Genomic DNA, 16,754 nt, shown 5'->3' on the forward strand with positions numbered 1-16,754 from the left:
CCCACCACCACGGGATCATGACCTGAGCTGAAATCAAGAGTCAGACACTCAACTGAGCTACTAGGCACCCCTTAAATTTCTTTATTCTAATTGCACTAATCAGCACCTCAGAAATCCTGAATATGCAGTATACAGTTCCAGAAAGAAGTATGAAAAGTCAACACTTAAAAAAATAAAAATAAAAATAAAAAAATCTAGGGGTGCCTGGGTGTCTCAGTTGGTTAAGCATCCAACTCTTGCTTTCGGCTCAGGTCATGATCTCACAGTCAGTGGGTCCAAGCCCCACATCAGGCTCTGTACTGACAGTGTGGAGCCTGCCTGGGATTCTCTCTCTCTCCCTCCATCCTGCCCCTCTCCTGTTCGAGTGCACACTCTCTCAAAATAAACAAAAATAAACTTAAAAAAATAAAAACAAAAAAACTGAATGATACTCAACTATATTTCACTTAAGAAAAAAATCGGTCCAGGGCACTTGGGTGGCTCAGTTGGTAAAGTGGCCAACTTCAGCTCAGGTCATGATCTCATAGTTCAAAGGCTGTTTGAGCCCCGTGTCGGGCTCTGTACTGACAGCTCAGAGCCTAGAGCCTGGAGCCTGGAGCCTGGAGCCTGCTTTTGATTCTGTGTCTCCCTCTCTCTCTCTGCCCCTCCCCTGGTCACCCTCTGTCTCTCTCTCTCAAAAATAAACAAACATTAAAAAAAAAAAAGAAAGAAAGAAAGAAAAAAGAAAAAAATCAGTCTGGAGTGCCTGGATGGCTCAGTTGGTAGAGCATGCACCTCTTGATCTTGGGGTTGTAAATTTGAGCCCCATATTGGGTATAGAGATTACTTAAAATCTTAAAAAAAAAAAAAAAAAAAAAAAAAGGAAGAAGAAGAAGAAGAAAAAGAAAAAATCAGTCTGGCTTCAGTGGCCAAAAGAAACAACAATGGCAACGATACGGATAATAGAAGGTATCTTATTATAGTCCTGATTTTAATCGGAATGCCTTAAGTGTTTCACCACTAAGTATTCCTGTTTATATATATATATTATCTTTTAAGTATGTTTATAATGTCAATCTGTATTTCCTATTAAAAGTTTAAAGGGAGAGACGTTTAGGTTTTTATATTATGATGATAGTTCCCTGTCTTATTAATATGATGAATTATATTAATAGACACACTGATTTGTATTTGTTATTATTTAGAAATTCTGCCTCATGAATCACAAGTGAGGTTCTCAAGAGATCTTCTTTTTGTTGCTACTTTAGGTTTAGGTATCAGTGTTACGTTGACCTGTTTTGTTTTGTTTTTGAGGGAGGGGAAGAGGCAGAGAAGAGAGAGAATCTCAAGCGGGCTCCAGGTCCAGCACAGGGCCCAACTCGGGCTGGATCCCATGATTGTGAGATCATGACCTGAGCTGAAATCAAGACTTGGACGCTCACTGACTCAGCCACCCAGGCACCCTATGCTGACCTCTTTTCCTTTTTTTTTAATTGGAATGAATTAGGTTGGTCTGAAACAGGTTAAGTTCCAGTAGCATCAATTCTTCTCTGAATACACTCAAGAAAGTTCCTGAAGTCAGTGGTAGTTGTTTGCTTGCTGAGGGAGAAGGCAGATGTACAAAGGGAGAAATGTAATTGTTCAACTTTTTTTTTTTTAATTGTTCAACTTTTTAAAATGGTTTTTAGTCTATTAACTTCTTTGGTCATTTATATTTTCCTAGAAACATAATTTCAGTAAGGTTTTCAGGCAGATTAGCATAGAATTGTACACGCTCTCCTACAACTAAAGAAGCCATTCTACAATTTAAAAAGCTACTTTCCTCTTTCCAGTGTATCTGTGTGGTTTTATTATTTTCTTTCTTATTCTTAATTTTGAAAATGAGAGCTTTCACTCATGTTTCTTGATTTGGCTAGCTACTGAATCAACTATGTAATTAATTAGTTGAATTATTTTTTTGTATTAAACTACATGGACTTAGTTCTCATTCACACTGACAAATATTTGAGTTTTTAGGCTATTTTCCTCTTAGGACGATTTCACATTCAGATATCCTATCTTAAAAATTCAATTTTTAACTCAACTGAGACTGGGTGGCTCAGCTGGTTAAGCATCCAACTCTTCATTTAGGCTCAGGTCATGACCTCACAGTTTGTGAGTTCGAGCCTCATGTCAGCCTCCACAATGACAGTGTGAAGGCTGCTTGGGATTCTCTGCTTCTCCTTCTCTCTCTGCCCCTCTCCTGCTCGGGCACATACATACACTCTCTCCCTCACAAAATAAACAAAACTTAAAAAAATTCAATTTTACTTATTTTATGTATCAAAATAATACATGGTCATAAAAATCCAAGTATTAAAATAAAACAGAAAGGATGTGCAAAGTAAAAAGCAACTGCAATCCTATCCCTTGAATAAATACCATTAAAACTTTGTGTTTCTCTAGATTCTTTATTTCAACGCACATAGAAACATACACATATATTCTTCTACTTTAAAACACACGCACGCGTGCACGCACACACCCCTGGGTGGCTCAGTCAGTTAAGTGTCTTGACTCTTGGTTTCAGCTCAGGTCATGAGCTCATGGTTGGTGGGATCAAGTCCCATGTCAGGTTCTTCGCTGACAGTGCACAGTCTGCTTGGGATTCTCTCTCCCTCTCTCTCTGCCCCTCCCACACTTGCTCGCTCTCTCAAAATAAATAAATAAGCATTTTTAAAAAAAAACACACAAACAGGATTATGTTATTCATACTACTTTATAAATAGCTTCTTATTCTCCCCACTTGATGTGCTCTGGCATCTCTACCTCAGTATATACAGCCTCCTCATTCTTTATAACTGCAGTATTATATTCTGTTCCTGTTTGATTAGCATTTAGTTTGTTTCCAATTTTTTCCATCATAAACAACATTGTAGTGAACATCCCTAAATGGAACTTTCCCACATTCACAAGCAGTCCTGTAGGATTAAAATCTGTAAATGGTATTGTGGTTAAAGGGTATGAATGATTTCAATCTTTAAGTTTGACAATCTGTTAAAGACAGATGTTATTTTTTAAAAACCTTTTTGGGGCGCCTGGGTGGCGCAGTCGGTTAAGCGTCCGATTTCAGCCAGGTCACGATCTCCCGGTCCGTGAGTTCGAGCCCCACGTCAGGCTCTGGGCTGATGGCTCAGAGCCTGGAGCCTGTTTCCGATTCTGTGTCTCCCTCTCTCTCTGCCCCTCCCCCGTTCATGCTCTGTCTCTCTCTGTCCCAAAAATAAATAAACGTTGAAAAAAAAAATTTAAAAACCTTTTTACTGAAGCATAACTTAGAGTGTACAACTCATATTTAAATGTAACAATAAATTTTCACAAAGTGAATACACATGCAAACCAACATCTAGATCACAGAGTATTATCAGAATTCCAGGCACCTCCCTTTGTGACCCTGTGTAATCAATATCCTCCAAAGACTAAAAAAGAAAAAAAAAAAAAGATCCTCTCCTGACTTCCAACACTTTTGATTAATTTTGATTGTTTTTGAACATTAAATAAATGGAAAAATACACAATATACCCAGTTTCCAAACTGCACTAAGGGTGCCTGGGGACTGCAAGTTATTTTAAATTTGAGAGAAACGATATTCAACATCTGTATTACACCATGCCAACTACTAGATTGCTATATTCTTTTCAGTGATGTCTAATCTTTGTTAATAAGCTGCCATTTTCAGTGGTTGCTATAATAATAAGTAATGTGTAAAAATCAACATGGAACAGAAAATGAGGGTGGTGGGTGTCCAATCTGATTCCAAGATTTGAGAAGTTGTACAGTGTTGAAAGTATACATCCCATTACTAACTGTGGTTATTTAAAAATGAAGTAAAAGTACTAATTTTTTTTCAATTTTTGTGCATTATTTTAATGGCTCTTAACTTGTTGGGACATAAGTATTACTAAGTTGTTCATATCTACCACTTAATAAACAGAACAGTTTAGGTATTTCTTTTGGCCCACAAGTGCCATGAACCAAGTACCATGAAGGGAGAAAGTCTGGGAGCCTCTGGTGTATATTCCTGTCACTGGTTTCTTACAGTATCACTTGTAAGATTCATTCATATTGTGTCAAACAGCTGCAATTCGTTCATTTTCATAGCATAATATTCCACTACATGACTATTCCACTACTTACTAATTCTACTGATGGTGTGTGTGAATTTTAAAAATTTAAATTCCAGTTTAGTTAACATACAGTGTTATATTAGTTTCAATGTACAATATGGTGATTCAACAATTCTATATGTTACTTAGTGCTCATCACAATGAGTGTACTCTTGATTCCCTTCACCTATTTTAACTACCCCCCCACATACCCATCTCCCCTCTGGTAACCATCAGTTTGTTTTCTATATTTAAGACTCTCTTTTTTCTTTGTTCACTGTGAATGTTCTTTTTTTTTTTTTTTTTTAATTTTTTTTTTTCAACGTTTATTTATTTTTGGGACAGAGAGAGACAGAGCATGAACGGGGGAGGGGCAGAGAGAGAGGGAGACACAGAATCGGAAACAGGCTCCAGGCTCTGAGCCATCAGCCCAGAGCCCGACGCGGGGCTTGAACTCACGGACCGCAAGATCGTGACCTGGCTGAAGTCGGACGCTTAACCGACTGCGCCACCCAGGCGCCCCTGAATGTTCTTAAGTGTACATTTCTTGAAGTGGAATTGCTGTGTTCCAGAGTATGTATATGCTCAGTTTTAGCAGACAGGCTAGTTTTCCAAGATAGTTCATCGATTTACACTCCCAGTAACAATGTTTGAGAGTTCTGATTGCTCCATGTCCTAACATTGTTTTGTTTTGCTTCATTTAGTCATTCTGAAGAATGTACACTACCACAGCAATTTCCCAAAATGAGGCTGAGCCCCTTTCATGCAATCATGATTGCTTTCCAAACACTTGCTTGGTCCTTTGAATATTGGTCTTTTTAGGTGCCTATTCAAGTTCTTTTCCCATTAAAAAAAAGGGGGGTATATTAATATTAGATGCAGGATATTTGTCTTTTTAGGTGCCTATTCAAGTTCTAATTCTAATATTAAAATATAGCATTGAATATTGGTCTTTTTAGGTGCCTATTCAAGTTCTTTTCCCATTAAAAAAAAGGGGGTGTATTAATATTAGATGCAGGATGAGTCTTTGATCAGGCATATGTCCTTCAAGCATCTTCTCCCACTTCTTCCACTCTGTGCTTGGTTCTTCATGATCTTAATGGTATCTTTTAATGAATACATGGTCTTAATCTTAACATAATCCAATTTATGAAATTATCCTGATGTTTGGGCCATTTTGTAAATATATCTTTGTTGACATGGTGAGAATTGTTTTCCAAATTTAGGTCAGCAAACCATCCAAAAATGATCACTGCATATGGTGGTAAGGTAAAATCATGATACTTTTCCTCCTATATGGATATCTAATTGACCAGCACCATTTATTTGACTTTCCTTTCCCCACTGTACCACTGTGTTACTTTTATCATAAATCATGTGACAGTATACATATCAGTCTGTTTCTGGACTGTTTTATTCCATCAATCTATTTGTCTATCCATGTGCCAATGCCACATTAATCTTAATTGCTACAGCTTGATACTTGGTAGTGTGAGTCCTCCAGATTTTTTTTCTTGTTCCTCATGATTGCTTTGGCTTGATTCTGCATTTCAGTTGAGCATCTTTTGATGTTTACTGGCCATTCATATCTTCCTCTTGTATGAGCTGGCTGTTCAGGTGTTCTGGAAATGAGCTGGTTATTCTTCACATACTGATTAGTATTACATCTTTCTCAATTAGAAAATACACCCCTTATAAACATTAAAAAGAAAAAACAGGAGGGGGCACGGCACCTACGTGGCTCAGTCAGTTAAGCATCCAAACTCTTGATTTCGGCTCAGGTCATGATCTCACAGTTTGTGGGTTTGAGCCCTGCATCAGGCTCTGTTATGACAGTGCTTGGGATTCCCTGTCTCCCTCTCTCTCTCTGCCCCTAGCATACTGCTTAAGCTATCTCTTGCTCTCTCAAAAATAAATAAATAAACATTAAAAAAAAAAAAGGAAGAAAAAATATAACCCATGTGTCAAATGCTGTCATTTCCATAGTCTTTAAAAAAATGCTTACATTTTTTCCCCTACTTTTTTAATGTACTTAGAAGTATTGATTTTTTTCCTTCTAGGTTCTGGTTTCACGCTTAGAAAAGCCTTCTCCATGCCAAGATGGCATCACAGTGTTGGCAAAATGAGTAACGTAGGACTTCGTCTTTTACGTTACGTATTTTTATAATGTTTGACTTTTTAAATTTATTTTTATTTTATGTTTATTTTCAGAGAGAGAGAGAGAGAGAGAGCGCACATGTGAGTGAGATGAGGGGCAGAAAGAGAGGGAGAGAATCACTTGGGGCTCAATCCCACAAACCTTGAGATCATGACCTGAGCTGAAATCAAGAATCGAATGTTTAACTGACTGAGCCAGCCGGTGCCCCTATAATGTTTGACATTCTTTACATTTGTAAAGCACCTTAATAATTTCTTCAAAGAAGAAATTTCAGTCATTTCCCACAACAGAATAATGGCCCAATAATTTATTCTGATACTTATATGATTTCATTTGCCACACTTAAATCTTTAATACACCTGGAAGTCATTTTAATATACAGTGCGAATATATTCCCCCAAACAGCCAGCTGCCCAAGGTATTTTATTTTCCCCAATTAAGGCACCTGGGTGGCTCAGTCGGTTGAGCGTCCGACTTCGGCTCAGGTCATGATCTCACGATCCGTGAGTTCGAGCCCCGCGTTGGGCTCTGTGCTGACAGCTCAGAGCCTGGAGCCTGCTTCGGATTCTGTGTCTCCCTCTCTTTCTGACCCTCCCCCGTTCACGCCCTGTCTCTCTCTGTCTCAAAAATATTTTCCCCAATTAAAATACAGCACTGTTGGGGCACCTGGGTGTCTCAGTTAGTTAAGTGCAGCTCAGAGCCTGGAGTCTGCTCCAGATTCTGTGTCTCCCTCTCTCTCTGCCCCTTCCTTGCTCGCTCGCAGGCATGCTCTCTCTCTCAAAAGTAAATAAAGCATTGTCTCTGGGGTGCCTGCCTGGGTGGTTCAATCAGTTAAATGTCCAACTCTTGATTTCGGCTCAGGTCATGATCTCATGGTTTGTGAGTTCAAGCTCTGAGTCAGGTTCTGTTTTGACAGTATGTAGCCTGCTCGGGATTCTCTCTCTTCTTCTCTCTCTGTCCCTCTCTGCTCGCTCTCTCTCTCCCAAAATAAACTTTAAAAAATTAAAATATAGCATTGTCTCTTTACTTAATCATTTAACAAATTCTTTTTAAAATTTTGTTTTAATGTTTAATTTTGAGAGAGCGTGTGTGTGTGTGTGTGTGCACACGCGCACAAGCAGGAGGGGGGAAGGGGCAGAGAGAGAGGGACATACAGCATCTGAAGTAGGCTCCAGGCTCTGAGCTGTCAGCACAGAGCCCGACGCAGGGCTTGAACCCACAAACTATGAGATCATGACCTGAGCTGAAGTCGGCCACTTAACCAACTGAGTCACCCAGGCGCCCCGTATCATTTAACAAATTCTTAAATGTGCTTTCACTTCTATTTAGACTGCCTACTATGTTCTATGAATCAATTTATCTCTCTGCTGTTCTTGTGCCAATGCTACACAATTTTAAAATATGTAGCTTTCTAAGGCGCCTGAGTGATTCAGTTGGTTAAGCATCTGACTCTTGATTTCGGCTCAGGTCATGATCTCAGGATCAAGAGATGGAGCCCCACGTCAGGCTCTGTGCTAGGCGTGGCAGCTTACTTGAGATTCTCTCCCTCTCCCTTCCCCTGCTTTTGTGTGCACACGTGCGTGCACGCACACACACACACAGTCTCTCTCAAATAAATAAAATATGTAGCTTTCTAATGCACTGGACTACATTATAATGCATATGTCTCCTAAATATTGTGCATCTTGGAAATTTCTTTGACTCCTTTATTCTCATGTAAGCAATTTCTCCAGATGAACTTCATATTTAGTCACTTTCCTGTACTGGTAAAGTTTTGAGCATCTGATTCATATATCAGATGAATTCACAGCTTAAATTGAGATGAGCTGACATTATAACATATTACCTTACCATCCAGAGATACATGGTATGTTGGGCTATTTATGTTCTTTATGCCCTTCCCCCATAAAGTTTTTAGCTCTCAATTTATTAATCCGAAGAGCTCATTATATGAAAAGATTATTAATTCTTTGGCTGTCAAATATGTTGCAAGGTTTTTTTTTCAATTTGTTACCAGCCAATTTTAAGAGTACCAAGGATATTAGTTGAGGCTAATATTCATAGAAATATACATATACATAGAAATGTATATACATATATGTATATATATATGTATAAATGTATATACATATACATAGAAATATACATAGAAAAAGAAAAAATTGACTCTAATACCAAGTAAAGGCATTAATTTGTATGGTTTTCTGCATGAGACAAAGCCAAAATCATTGAAGTTAAGACTAAAAATAATAAATTGGGACACCTGGGTGGCTCAGTTATGCATCTGACTTTGGCTCAGGTTGTGATCTTGCCATTGGTGAGTTCAAGCCTTCCATCAGGCTCTCTGCTGTCAGCCCAGCCTTCTTCGGATCCTCTGTCCCCACCTCCTCAGCCTCTCCCCTGCTTATACGCTCTCTCTCTCTCTCAAAAATAAACAAACTTAAAAAAAACCTAAAAATAATAAATAGAACACACTGGGGCATCTGGGTGTCTCAACCAGTTGAGCATCAGACTCTTAATTTCAGCTCAGGTCATGATCCCAGGGTCATGGAATTGAACCCTGTGTCAGGACTTCATGCTCTATGGAGTCTGCTTAAGATTCTCTGTCGCTCTGTCTCTCCCCCTCCCCCTTCAGCCCCACTTGCATGCTCTCTCTCAAATTAAAAAACAACAAAAAAAATTATGGGCACCTGGGTGGCTCAGTTGGTTAGGCGTCCGACTGTGGCTCAGGTCATGATCTCACAGTTTGTGAGTTCGAGCCCCTGCATTGGGCTCTGTGCTGACAGCTCGGAGCCTGGAGCCTGCTTCGGATTCTGTGTCTCCCTCTCTCTCTGCTCCTCCCCCACTCATGCTGTCTCTGTCTCTCAAAAATAAAATAAAAAAAACTTTTTTAAATTAAAAAAAAAATTAAAAATAAATAAACAGAACACATTACTGAAACACCTCACCTAGCCAAAACTTAACTCTATGGCCAATTTTGTAATTGGAATAGGACACAAAACAGACCAGTCAGCAGTTAAAAAGATCCTAAACTTCATTCTTTAAAAACCCAGCCCTTCACTCTATATTTGCTTTCACTTGGTACACAGCTTTACAATTCCTTCTATTTATCTTTCCATTTCTATACCTAAATGGTTGAGCACTCCTGGTTAAAAGCTATACAGATTCAAAGACATTATTTTACAACATATGGATTTTTATTGAACCATCTATACCACCTGTGACTTTGTAAAATTTTTATTATTTTTTTACTCCTGTCACTTTAAAAAAATATATTTTCTAATGTTTATTTATTTTTGAGACAGAGGGAGACAGGGCATGAGCAGGGGGAGGGGCAGAGAGAGAGGGAGATACAGAATCTGAAGCGGCTTCAGGCTCAGAGCTGTCAGCACAGAGCCCGATGTGGGGCTCAAACTCACCAACTACAAGATCATGACCTGAGATGAAATCAGAAGCTTAACCGACTGAGCCACCCAGGCGCTCCTCCACGTGTCACTTTTTAAAACAAATTGTTAATAAACTTCCCTTCCCATATACATCAACAGCCACTTCCAACTTCAGTTTAGCTTCCCTACATAGAAACCACACCACTCCTATCCCTTACTCTCAGCAGATGATCTTACCTCCTTATTCAGGATAACCATTCTTTGCAAACTTAGCTATGCTGACACCTGAAGTCCCTAACTTGTTCCATTTGATCTTAGAGAAAAAAGTACTCTTTCTCCAACTACAATTTAAGACCCATACCTTAATTTACACATGGTGAAGGAAGAGGCAAGACTCATTAATTAATTCTCTTGTTCCAGGTCTCCACTCCATAATTCATTTCCCACCTAACTTATACAATTAAACTCTCATTCCATTTTCAGCCAATAAATTCAGCCAATATATTCTAATGTCGTCCATGCTTTAAAAAAAAATCCTGGGGTGCTTGGGTGGCTCAGTCGGTTGGGCTTCCAACTTTGGCTCAGGTCATGATCTCGCGGTCCATGAGTTTGAGCCCTGCATCGGGCTCTGGGAGCCTCTGGAGCCTGCTTCAGAGTCTGTGTCTCCCTCTCTCTCTGCCCCTCCCCTGCTCATACTGGGAGCTCTCTGGAGCCTGCTTCAGAGTCTGTGTCTCCCTCTCTCTCTGCCCCTCCCCTGCTCATACTATGTCTCTCTCTCTCTCAAAAGTAAGTAAACATTAAAAAAAAAAAAAAATCCCTTCACACTTTACCCTTTCTACATATCAACATATTTCTCCCTTCCTTTCCTTACTTAGGGAAAAGTCAGCATGCCTACTTCACCTTCCATTCATTCCATTACCCCATCTCCTAAAGCTTTATGACTGCCTTTGCCTGAAGCTACGCACAAAAATTAACAGTGACACTGGACTACAACAATCAAGAGGAACTGGGTATTTTTTTGGTTCCACAAATACTATGATTTTGTCTATAACTATGCCTATTGATGGAAGTTGGGACTGCTGAAGGAATCTGATTATGAATTTCTCCTTGGCTCTAAATTGGATAAAATTGGAAACTATAAGCAATCTCTTAAAATGCTCAAAAACTGGGCAAGGGGTATCTTATATTTATATGCATTAAAATGCTTAAAAAGCATTTTATATTTATGTACCAAAACGGTGTTTTAAAGCAAGAAAAGTTCCTTATATTTCTATCAAAGATTCAAGTCCAGGGAATTAGTTCTATAAACGTCTTTCATGAAATAATCGATTACCTCAAAATGCAAAATCTTCTCGAGCAAGAAGGCAGGATAGGTAGGAACTAAATACTAAATATTAGACCTTGATTAAATTACTTAACTTTCTCACCCTTAATACAGGGTTATACCTTACTCTACAGTTTAACTGTGAGGATTAAACAAGACGTGTAAAAGCACTTAGCACAGTTCCAGGAACACATTAAATACCTTCCTTCACTTTAGCGCAATGCCATACTCCAAGATACATACAACTATTTAGAAGTAAAAGTGTACCAAAAAGAAACAATATTAAAACTTTGTGAACTATTTGAAACAGAAAATGTGGTAAAAGCACCATCTGTTTATACTAATAATAACCTTCAAATGAAAGGCTTCAATTAGTAGCACAAGTTACTAAAAGATGTTCAAGTATTTTGAGGGAATTCAACTACTAAATGTACTTAGCTTGAATTTCCAATGTTCTCCTCTACGGAGTGTAAAAGATTACATAAAATATAATAAAATGGACAGAGTAAGCATACACACAAAGCTGTAGTTTCCCAGGTTGAGAAAGACAAATCTAAACTCACCCTTCCTTGGGAGGAATGGATCTCAAATATACAAAGTTTCCCTAGATATACACAAAAGCAAATCAATGTACCAAAGGGATTTGAATGAATGGAGGCTTTCTTTACTTTAGGGGCCCAAATAATAAAATGAATAACCAAAACAAATCCTCTCCAAATATTTATGGGGGGAAAAAACATTTTAATTATTAGAATTGGTGTAAAGCAGCTGGCTTGAGTAGAATGTAGCAAATCAGTTGCTTTCTGAAAAAATACTGTGGGGTGGAGAAGGTGGGCAATCTTCCCAATAAAACAACTGCCATAAAACCCCATACATACAGAAGAATATACACATCTGTTAAATATCAATTTACACTGTGTTCTGCCAACTTAGTAATCAAGAGGAAGTATTTAAGATCTAAAAAATAAGTCATATTCCACTTCTGGTCACATTTTGCAGGGTGGCTACTGGCAAGTAGGGGTTATCTACGCAGATTCAAGGCAGTGAGGACTGAATAATAAATCCACTGTTCACTTTCAAATGTAGGGGGAGAGGAAAAGGGAGGCTCCGAGTCCGTAAAGTATCTCCTCCCTCTCTAAACACTGCAAAAACTGTCCAAGTCTAAGACATTTACCCCTGAAACTCCTTGGAGAGTGACTTGGGAGACTTTTTGTTCAGATTTCTGAGGGGGAGCTATTTAGGAATGCGGCAAGATTGCAACTTTCAAATACATGAACGTAACTTTAGAATTTAAGTATTTTTTCTTTCAGGAAAGATTTTCCCCCTTTCCTTTCAAATAGTTTACCACCACTCACATATTAACAAAATCTCCAATTCAACCCCAAGTATAAACAAAAACCAAAGTTTAAAAAAAAATGCCAATAAAGCAGACAACTACTTCTACTAATTCCTCACCTCCCTCTCAATTAGGAACGAAGAACACGAAAGGCGAAACGAACACGAAGCAGAAAAAAAAAAATGCTTGGCAAGAGGAGAAAGTAAGTAGGAAGGAGGGATAAGAGCAGAGCAAAAAGTTCAGCTGATGCTGACACTTAATATGGGTAAAAAGGGAGAAAATATTCTGAAGACACAGGTGAGAAGTAAAGAACTGAGTGGGACAGGGGAGCAATAGAGGAAGTCCAAGCAAAAGGCCTATGGGGGTGGGGGGCACAGTGTTGGAGGGAACACCAAAATACGCGGAAAGATTCATTAGGAAGAGATACCAATCAAGGCCCAAGAACTTGAGAGACAGAGGATATGGAGACAGAGTATTCCTATCCTGGCAACCACGAGACCGCGCCAGATGTCTGGGGAGGCGATCCTGCTACGAGGGGTGAGGGGTTAACTGCGGGGGCTCGCAGACGTGGAAGGGGGTGCGGCCCTAGGGGTTGCAGCAGGGGAGCGGAGAGCAGGCCTACGGTGCGTACCTTGTAGTAAACATCGAATTGGATGTTCTCGGGCAAGGAGCGGATGTCTCGGCGGGAACGGATGTAGTTGTCCACGACAGCGGAGATGGCGGTGTTATACAGAGTCTCTGGGATCCACTCTAGTTCCACGGCCGCCATCTTCCTTCCCTCCTCCTCCGCCTCCTCCGCCTCCTCCTCCCGAAGGCCCCCGCCTCCCTCCGTAGCGAACTCCTCTGCGGCCCCGGAGGATTCGGACGGGCGGCGGCAGCCACGCGGGCACACGGCAGAAGCGAACGGCCACCCTGACTCCTTCGGGGCGAGCTGTAGGGCAGCAGCGGCGCACCCAGACCCGGGAAAACAGCGGCGCACGGGTAGAGGGAGAGCCAAGCCCAGGCCTCACATTCCGGGTTTGAGAGAAACCCGGGTTCCGTCCCAGCACCGAGCTCTGCAGGGGCGGGGCTGCGTGTGCGGCGTCATGACGTCAGCGCACGCTGACGCGCCGGAGGGAAGGAATGCGGCAGGCGGAAAACTTGGGAAGAAAAGAGTGGTGGTTCTTTTCGCGGAGAACGTACTTTCCGAAGGGGCCGCAATTGGGTGGGTGGGGGTGGACTTTTTACACTATGATGAGTAACGCTCTAGCGTTCCCGATTACACGGGCGCGTCAGTCGTGCCACGGGAGTTCCTAGGCATGGACCGTATCGCGGCTCAGGTAAAAGTTTGGATCCTTCATAAAAGTGCACAGTATCTGCACACTGAAAATTAGGCATTCAGGGAATTCATATGGGTCTCAACACCCTTCTTTAGATTCGGGTCCTTAAGCCAACTTACGAACCTTCGGTCCAGGAACTAAGAGTCGGCATAGGTCATTGTATAACTAACCACTTGCATTTTTGAACTTTTTACAATATTTTCTTTTTCCAAAGAAAACTTACAAACAAAAAATAAGAAGAAGAAAACTCCTGCTGTAGAAGAATTTGGTAGGAAGGTTAGCCTGATTATGGAATTACAAATAGTGGTGAGAGAAAAAGGGCTAATTGCTGGCTGTGTCAGGGGTCAATGGTGAGATAGAAATCAAGATTTCAATTTTCTCCCATAATTCTAGTCCCAGCCTCAGGGGATTGTTGAATAATTGAGAAAACTTGTTTCAGCTCCCTTCCTTACTCAGCCTGAACATCTGCTATTTATGTAACTTAATTTTCCAAGTCGGCCATCTCAACAACTTTATGCAATATCTTTCTGCTCTAGGAATTTAACAAGGAAGTTACTGGCCGTAATTGATGAAACTGTTTCATAGTCACTTTATAACAATGCAAAACTTGGAGACAATAATCATAATATGTCCTGACATTTAGAGCTAAAGGAATTGGAAGTGGTTCTTGGAGTTCACCTTGGTATTTCTATGTTAAATGTCTAAATAATTTGGCAAAAAAGAAACACAGTTCTTTTCTCAGTCTATACCAGTTCTATAATCCATGAATCTAGGAAAGCTCTGGTTGGCCATAAGGTAGGGTTGCAGACCGAGCAAGTAGAAAAAATATATAAATGCCCAGTTACATTTTAATTTCAGATAAACATGGAATGGCTTTTAATATAAGTATGTTGTGTACAGTAGTTTTACGCACCCATTTCAAGTCACTCTAGCACATCAGTTTCTTCCAACAAATTCTGCATCAGGAGTTCTTACATCTTTTGAGGCTGTTTGGACCTTTTTCCACAAAAATGTATAATTATCCATATATTATCCATGCAAATGTTGCATGGGACATACTTATACTAAAAAATTATTAATTGTTCACCTGAAATTCACATTCGACTAGGCATCTGTATTTTATCCAGCAATCTTACCTCAAGAGATCCATGAATGCCCTGAAATTGAATGCAGATGTTCTAGGAAATTTTGACTGAATCAAGACCTGGGTTCAAGTCCTATAAAAAGGTTGAGCTGTGTCAGATACATTTATTGATTGCTATATGGACCTTTGATGCTGCTGGGCAGAGTTAGACATCAAAAATGTATATAGACAGAGGGGTCTCAATGGACAATCAAGGGGCCTCTTGATCCCTTCTCCATTGTTTTAAGATTGAAAGTTATTAAAATGTGTTTGATGGACTGGGAAGCCCTGACCAAGGGTGACAGATTGCCTGAAAGGACAGGACCCCCAAGAAACAATTCAACATGAGGGTTGGAGGAATCGGGACCAATAGCTGGCATCTGTACAAAGGACTAAGCATCAAAGGGGAGCATTGACTCCAGAACTAGACCCGTCTGCAGGTTTGGGCCCTCAAGAACTGGCTTAACAAAGAAACCAGTGGAAACTAGGCTATTTTTCTTGTACACTACCATCAACTGAGGGAAGAACGGTTCTCCCTTGTGCCTAGGAAATTAATGAGTCCCAGCAGAACTTGGATTTGAACTCAATAATTATATAAATAGTGTCTTGCCATATATTGTACAATAGCATAGCATCTGAGTTTTCAGTGGTCGGGGCCAGATCATGAAGGGGGTTTATATGTAATGCTAATGGACTGGGACTTTATCTTAGAGATAATAGGAAATCCTTAAAGGATTGTAAACAGGGAAGTAAAAGGATCAGATTTATGTGTCAGAAAGAAGACAGAAATCATCTATGATGGAAGAGCCAGAAGGTCCAGAATCATGCACTCTTAGCTATAGGAGGGTAGAATACAGAAGAGGCCTACTAAATTGTCATGACCACCTATACATTTGATGGACAGATGTCCCTTTTATCACGAAGTTACCTCTACAGTGCACCAAATCCTCTTTAAGCCTTGGTAGCCTCAAATTTGGCAGAAGTCTTTCTAGCATACAAAGCTATATGAGGCATGAACCTGGTCCAAAAAGAATCCTAAGAGGCAATCTACATCGTGACCATTTTTAAATTGCAATTACTCCCTTAATCGAGTTGTGGGGTCTAAGTACCTTCCTTTTGAATGTGGTTAGATTGTGTCTGCTTCAACAAGGAAAGTTCAGCAGAAGTGATGCTAGGTCAGAAAAAGCCATACAGAGTCCACTTTGTTCTCTGGAATACTAATTTTTGGATTCCTGAGCCACCATATTAAAAAGAGGAACTACCATGAGGCAACCATGCTCTCAAAAAACCCAAGCCACATGGAGATGTTATGCGTAAGTGCTCCAGTCAACAATTCCAGGTGAGTACAACTTTTGAGTCATCCCAGCTCAGGTACCAGTTATTTCAGTGAAGAAGCTTCCAGATGATTCCAACTCCCAAGACATTTGAGTCACCCTAAGCCAGTGTTCCCAGATGAGGGCTTAAGCACCATGGAGCTGAGACAAGCATCCCTGTTCTGCTCTGAGTTCCTCACCCACAGGAGCATAATAAAGTGATTGTTAATATACCACTAAGGTTGGGTGGTTTATTATGCTATAGTAGATCACTGGAACACCCCATTCCAGTCCCCTAAAGTTCAGGAACGCATCACCTTAGACTGCATATTGAACCTATGCCCTTGCAGGGCTACATATTACTAAGGATATAAATGCATTCATGAAATGATACAATTCACAACCCATGCTAGACAATCTTAACTTTCTGATGAATTGTCCAACCATAGAGTATCAGCATAGAGACAATGATTTTTGTCCTAAATTTGAAGAATCTTTTCCAGAACCCTCCAAGTCTAAATCCACATATTCAACACCCATTAGCCACAGACCAAAAATCACATGGACCTCAGAAATAAGATTGTCAAGGCACACCTATGACATCACACATCATAGAGGCAAAATGACTAGGTCATGTAACTTGCAGCCACCGAAGAACAGAGCAAGGGTTTGTC

At 40.2% G+C, this 16,754-nt stretch overlaps 2 protein-coding genes across 2 annotated transcripts in view; one reads left to right on the forward strand and one right to left on the reverse strand.

The window, feature by feature from the left end:
* The window catches only part of CE1H17orf64 (chromosome E1 C17orf64 homolog), a 72,989-nt gene extending 60,433 nt beyond the window's left edge, over nt 1-12,556 (forward strand). Inside the window, exon 6 of the mRNA XM_045488185.1 lies at nt 12,460-12,556. Coding sequence (XP_045344141.1) covers nt 12,460-12,548 — 89 coding nt within the window. The 3' untranslated portion in view covers nt 12,549-12,556. The remainder of the gene's footprint in view (nt 1-12,459) is intronic.
* Nucleotides 1-13,416, reverse strand: part of APPBP2 (amyloid beta precursor protein binding protein 2) — a 52,688-nt gene extending 39,272 nt beyond the window's left edge. Inside the window, exon 1 of the mRNA XM_045488184.1 lies at nt 12,957-13,416. Coding sequence (XP_045344140.1) covers nt 12,957-13,094 — 138 coding nt within the window. The 5' untranslated portion in view covers nt 13,095-13,416. The remainder of the gene's footprint in view (nt 1-12,956) is intronic.
* Nucleotides 13,417-16,754: the final 3,338 nt, after the last annotated feature.

This window comes from Leopardus geoffroyi, chromosome E1 (genome assembly GCF_018350155.1).
Source record: "Leopardus geoffroyi isolate Oge1 chromosome E1, O.geoffroyi_Oge1_pat1.0, whole genome shotgun sequence".
Taxonomy (NCBI): domain Eukaryota; kingdom Metazoa; phylum Chordata; class Mammalia; order Carnivora; family Felidae; genus Leopardus; species Leopardus geoffroyi.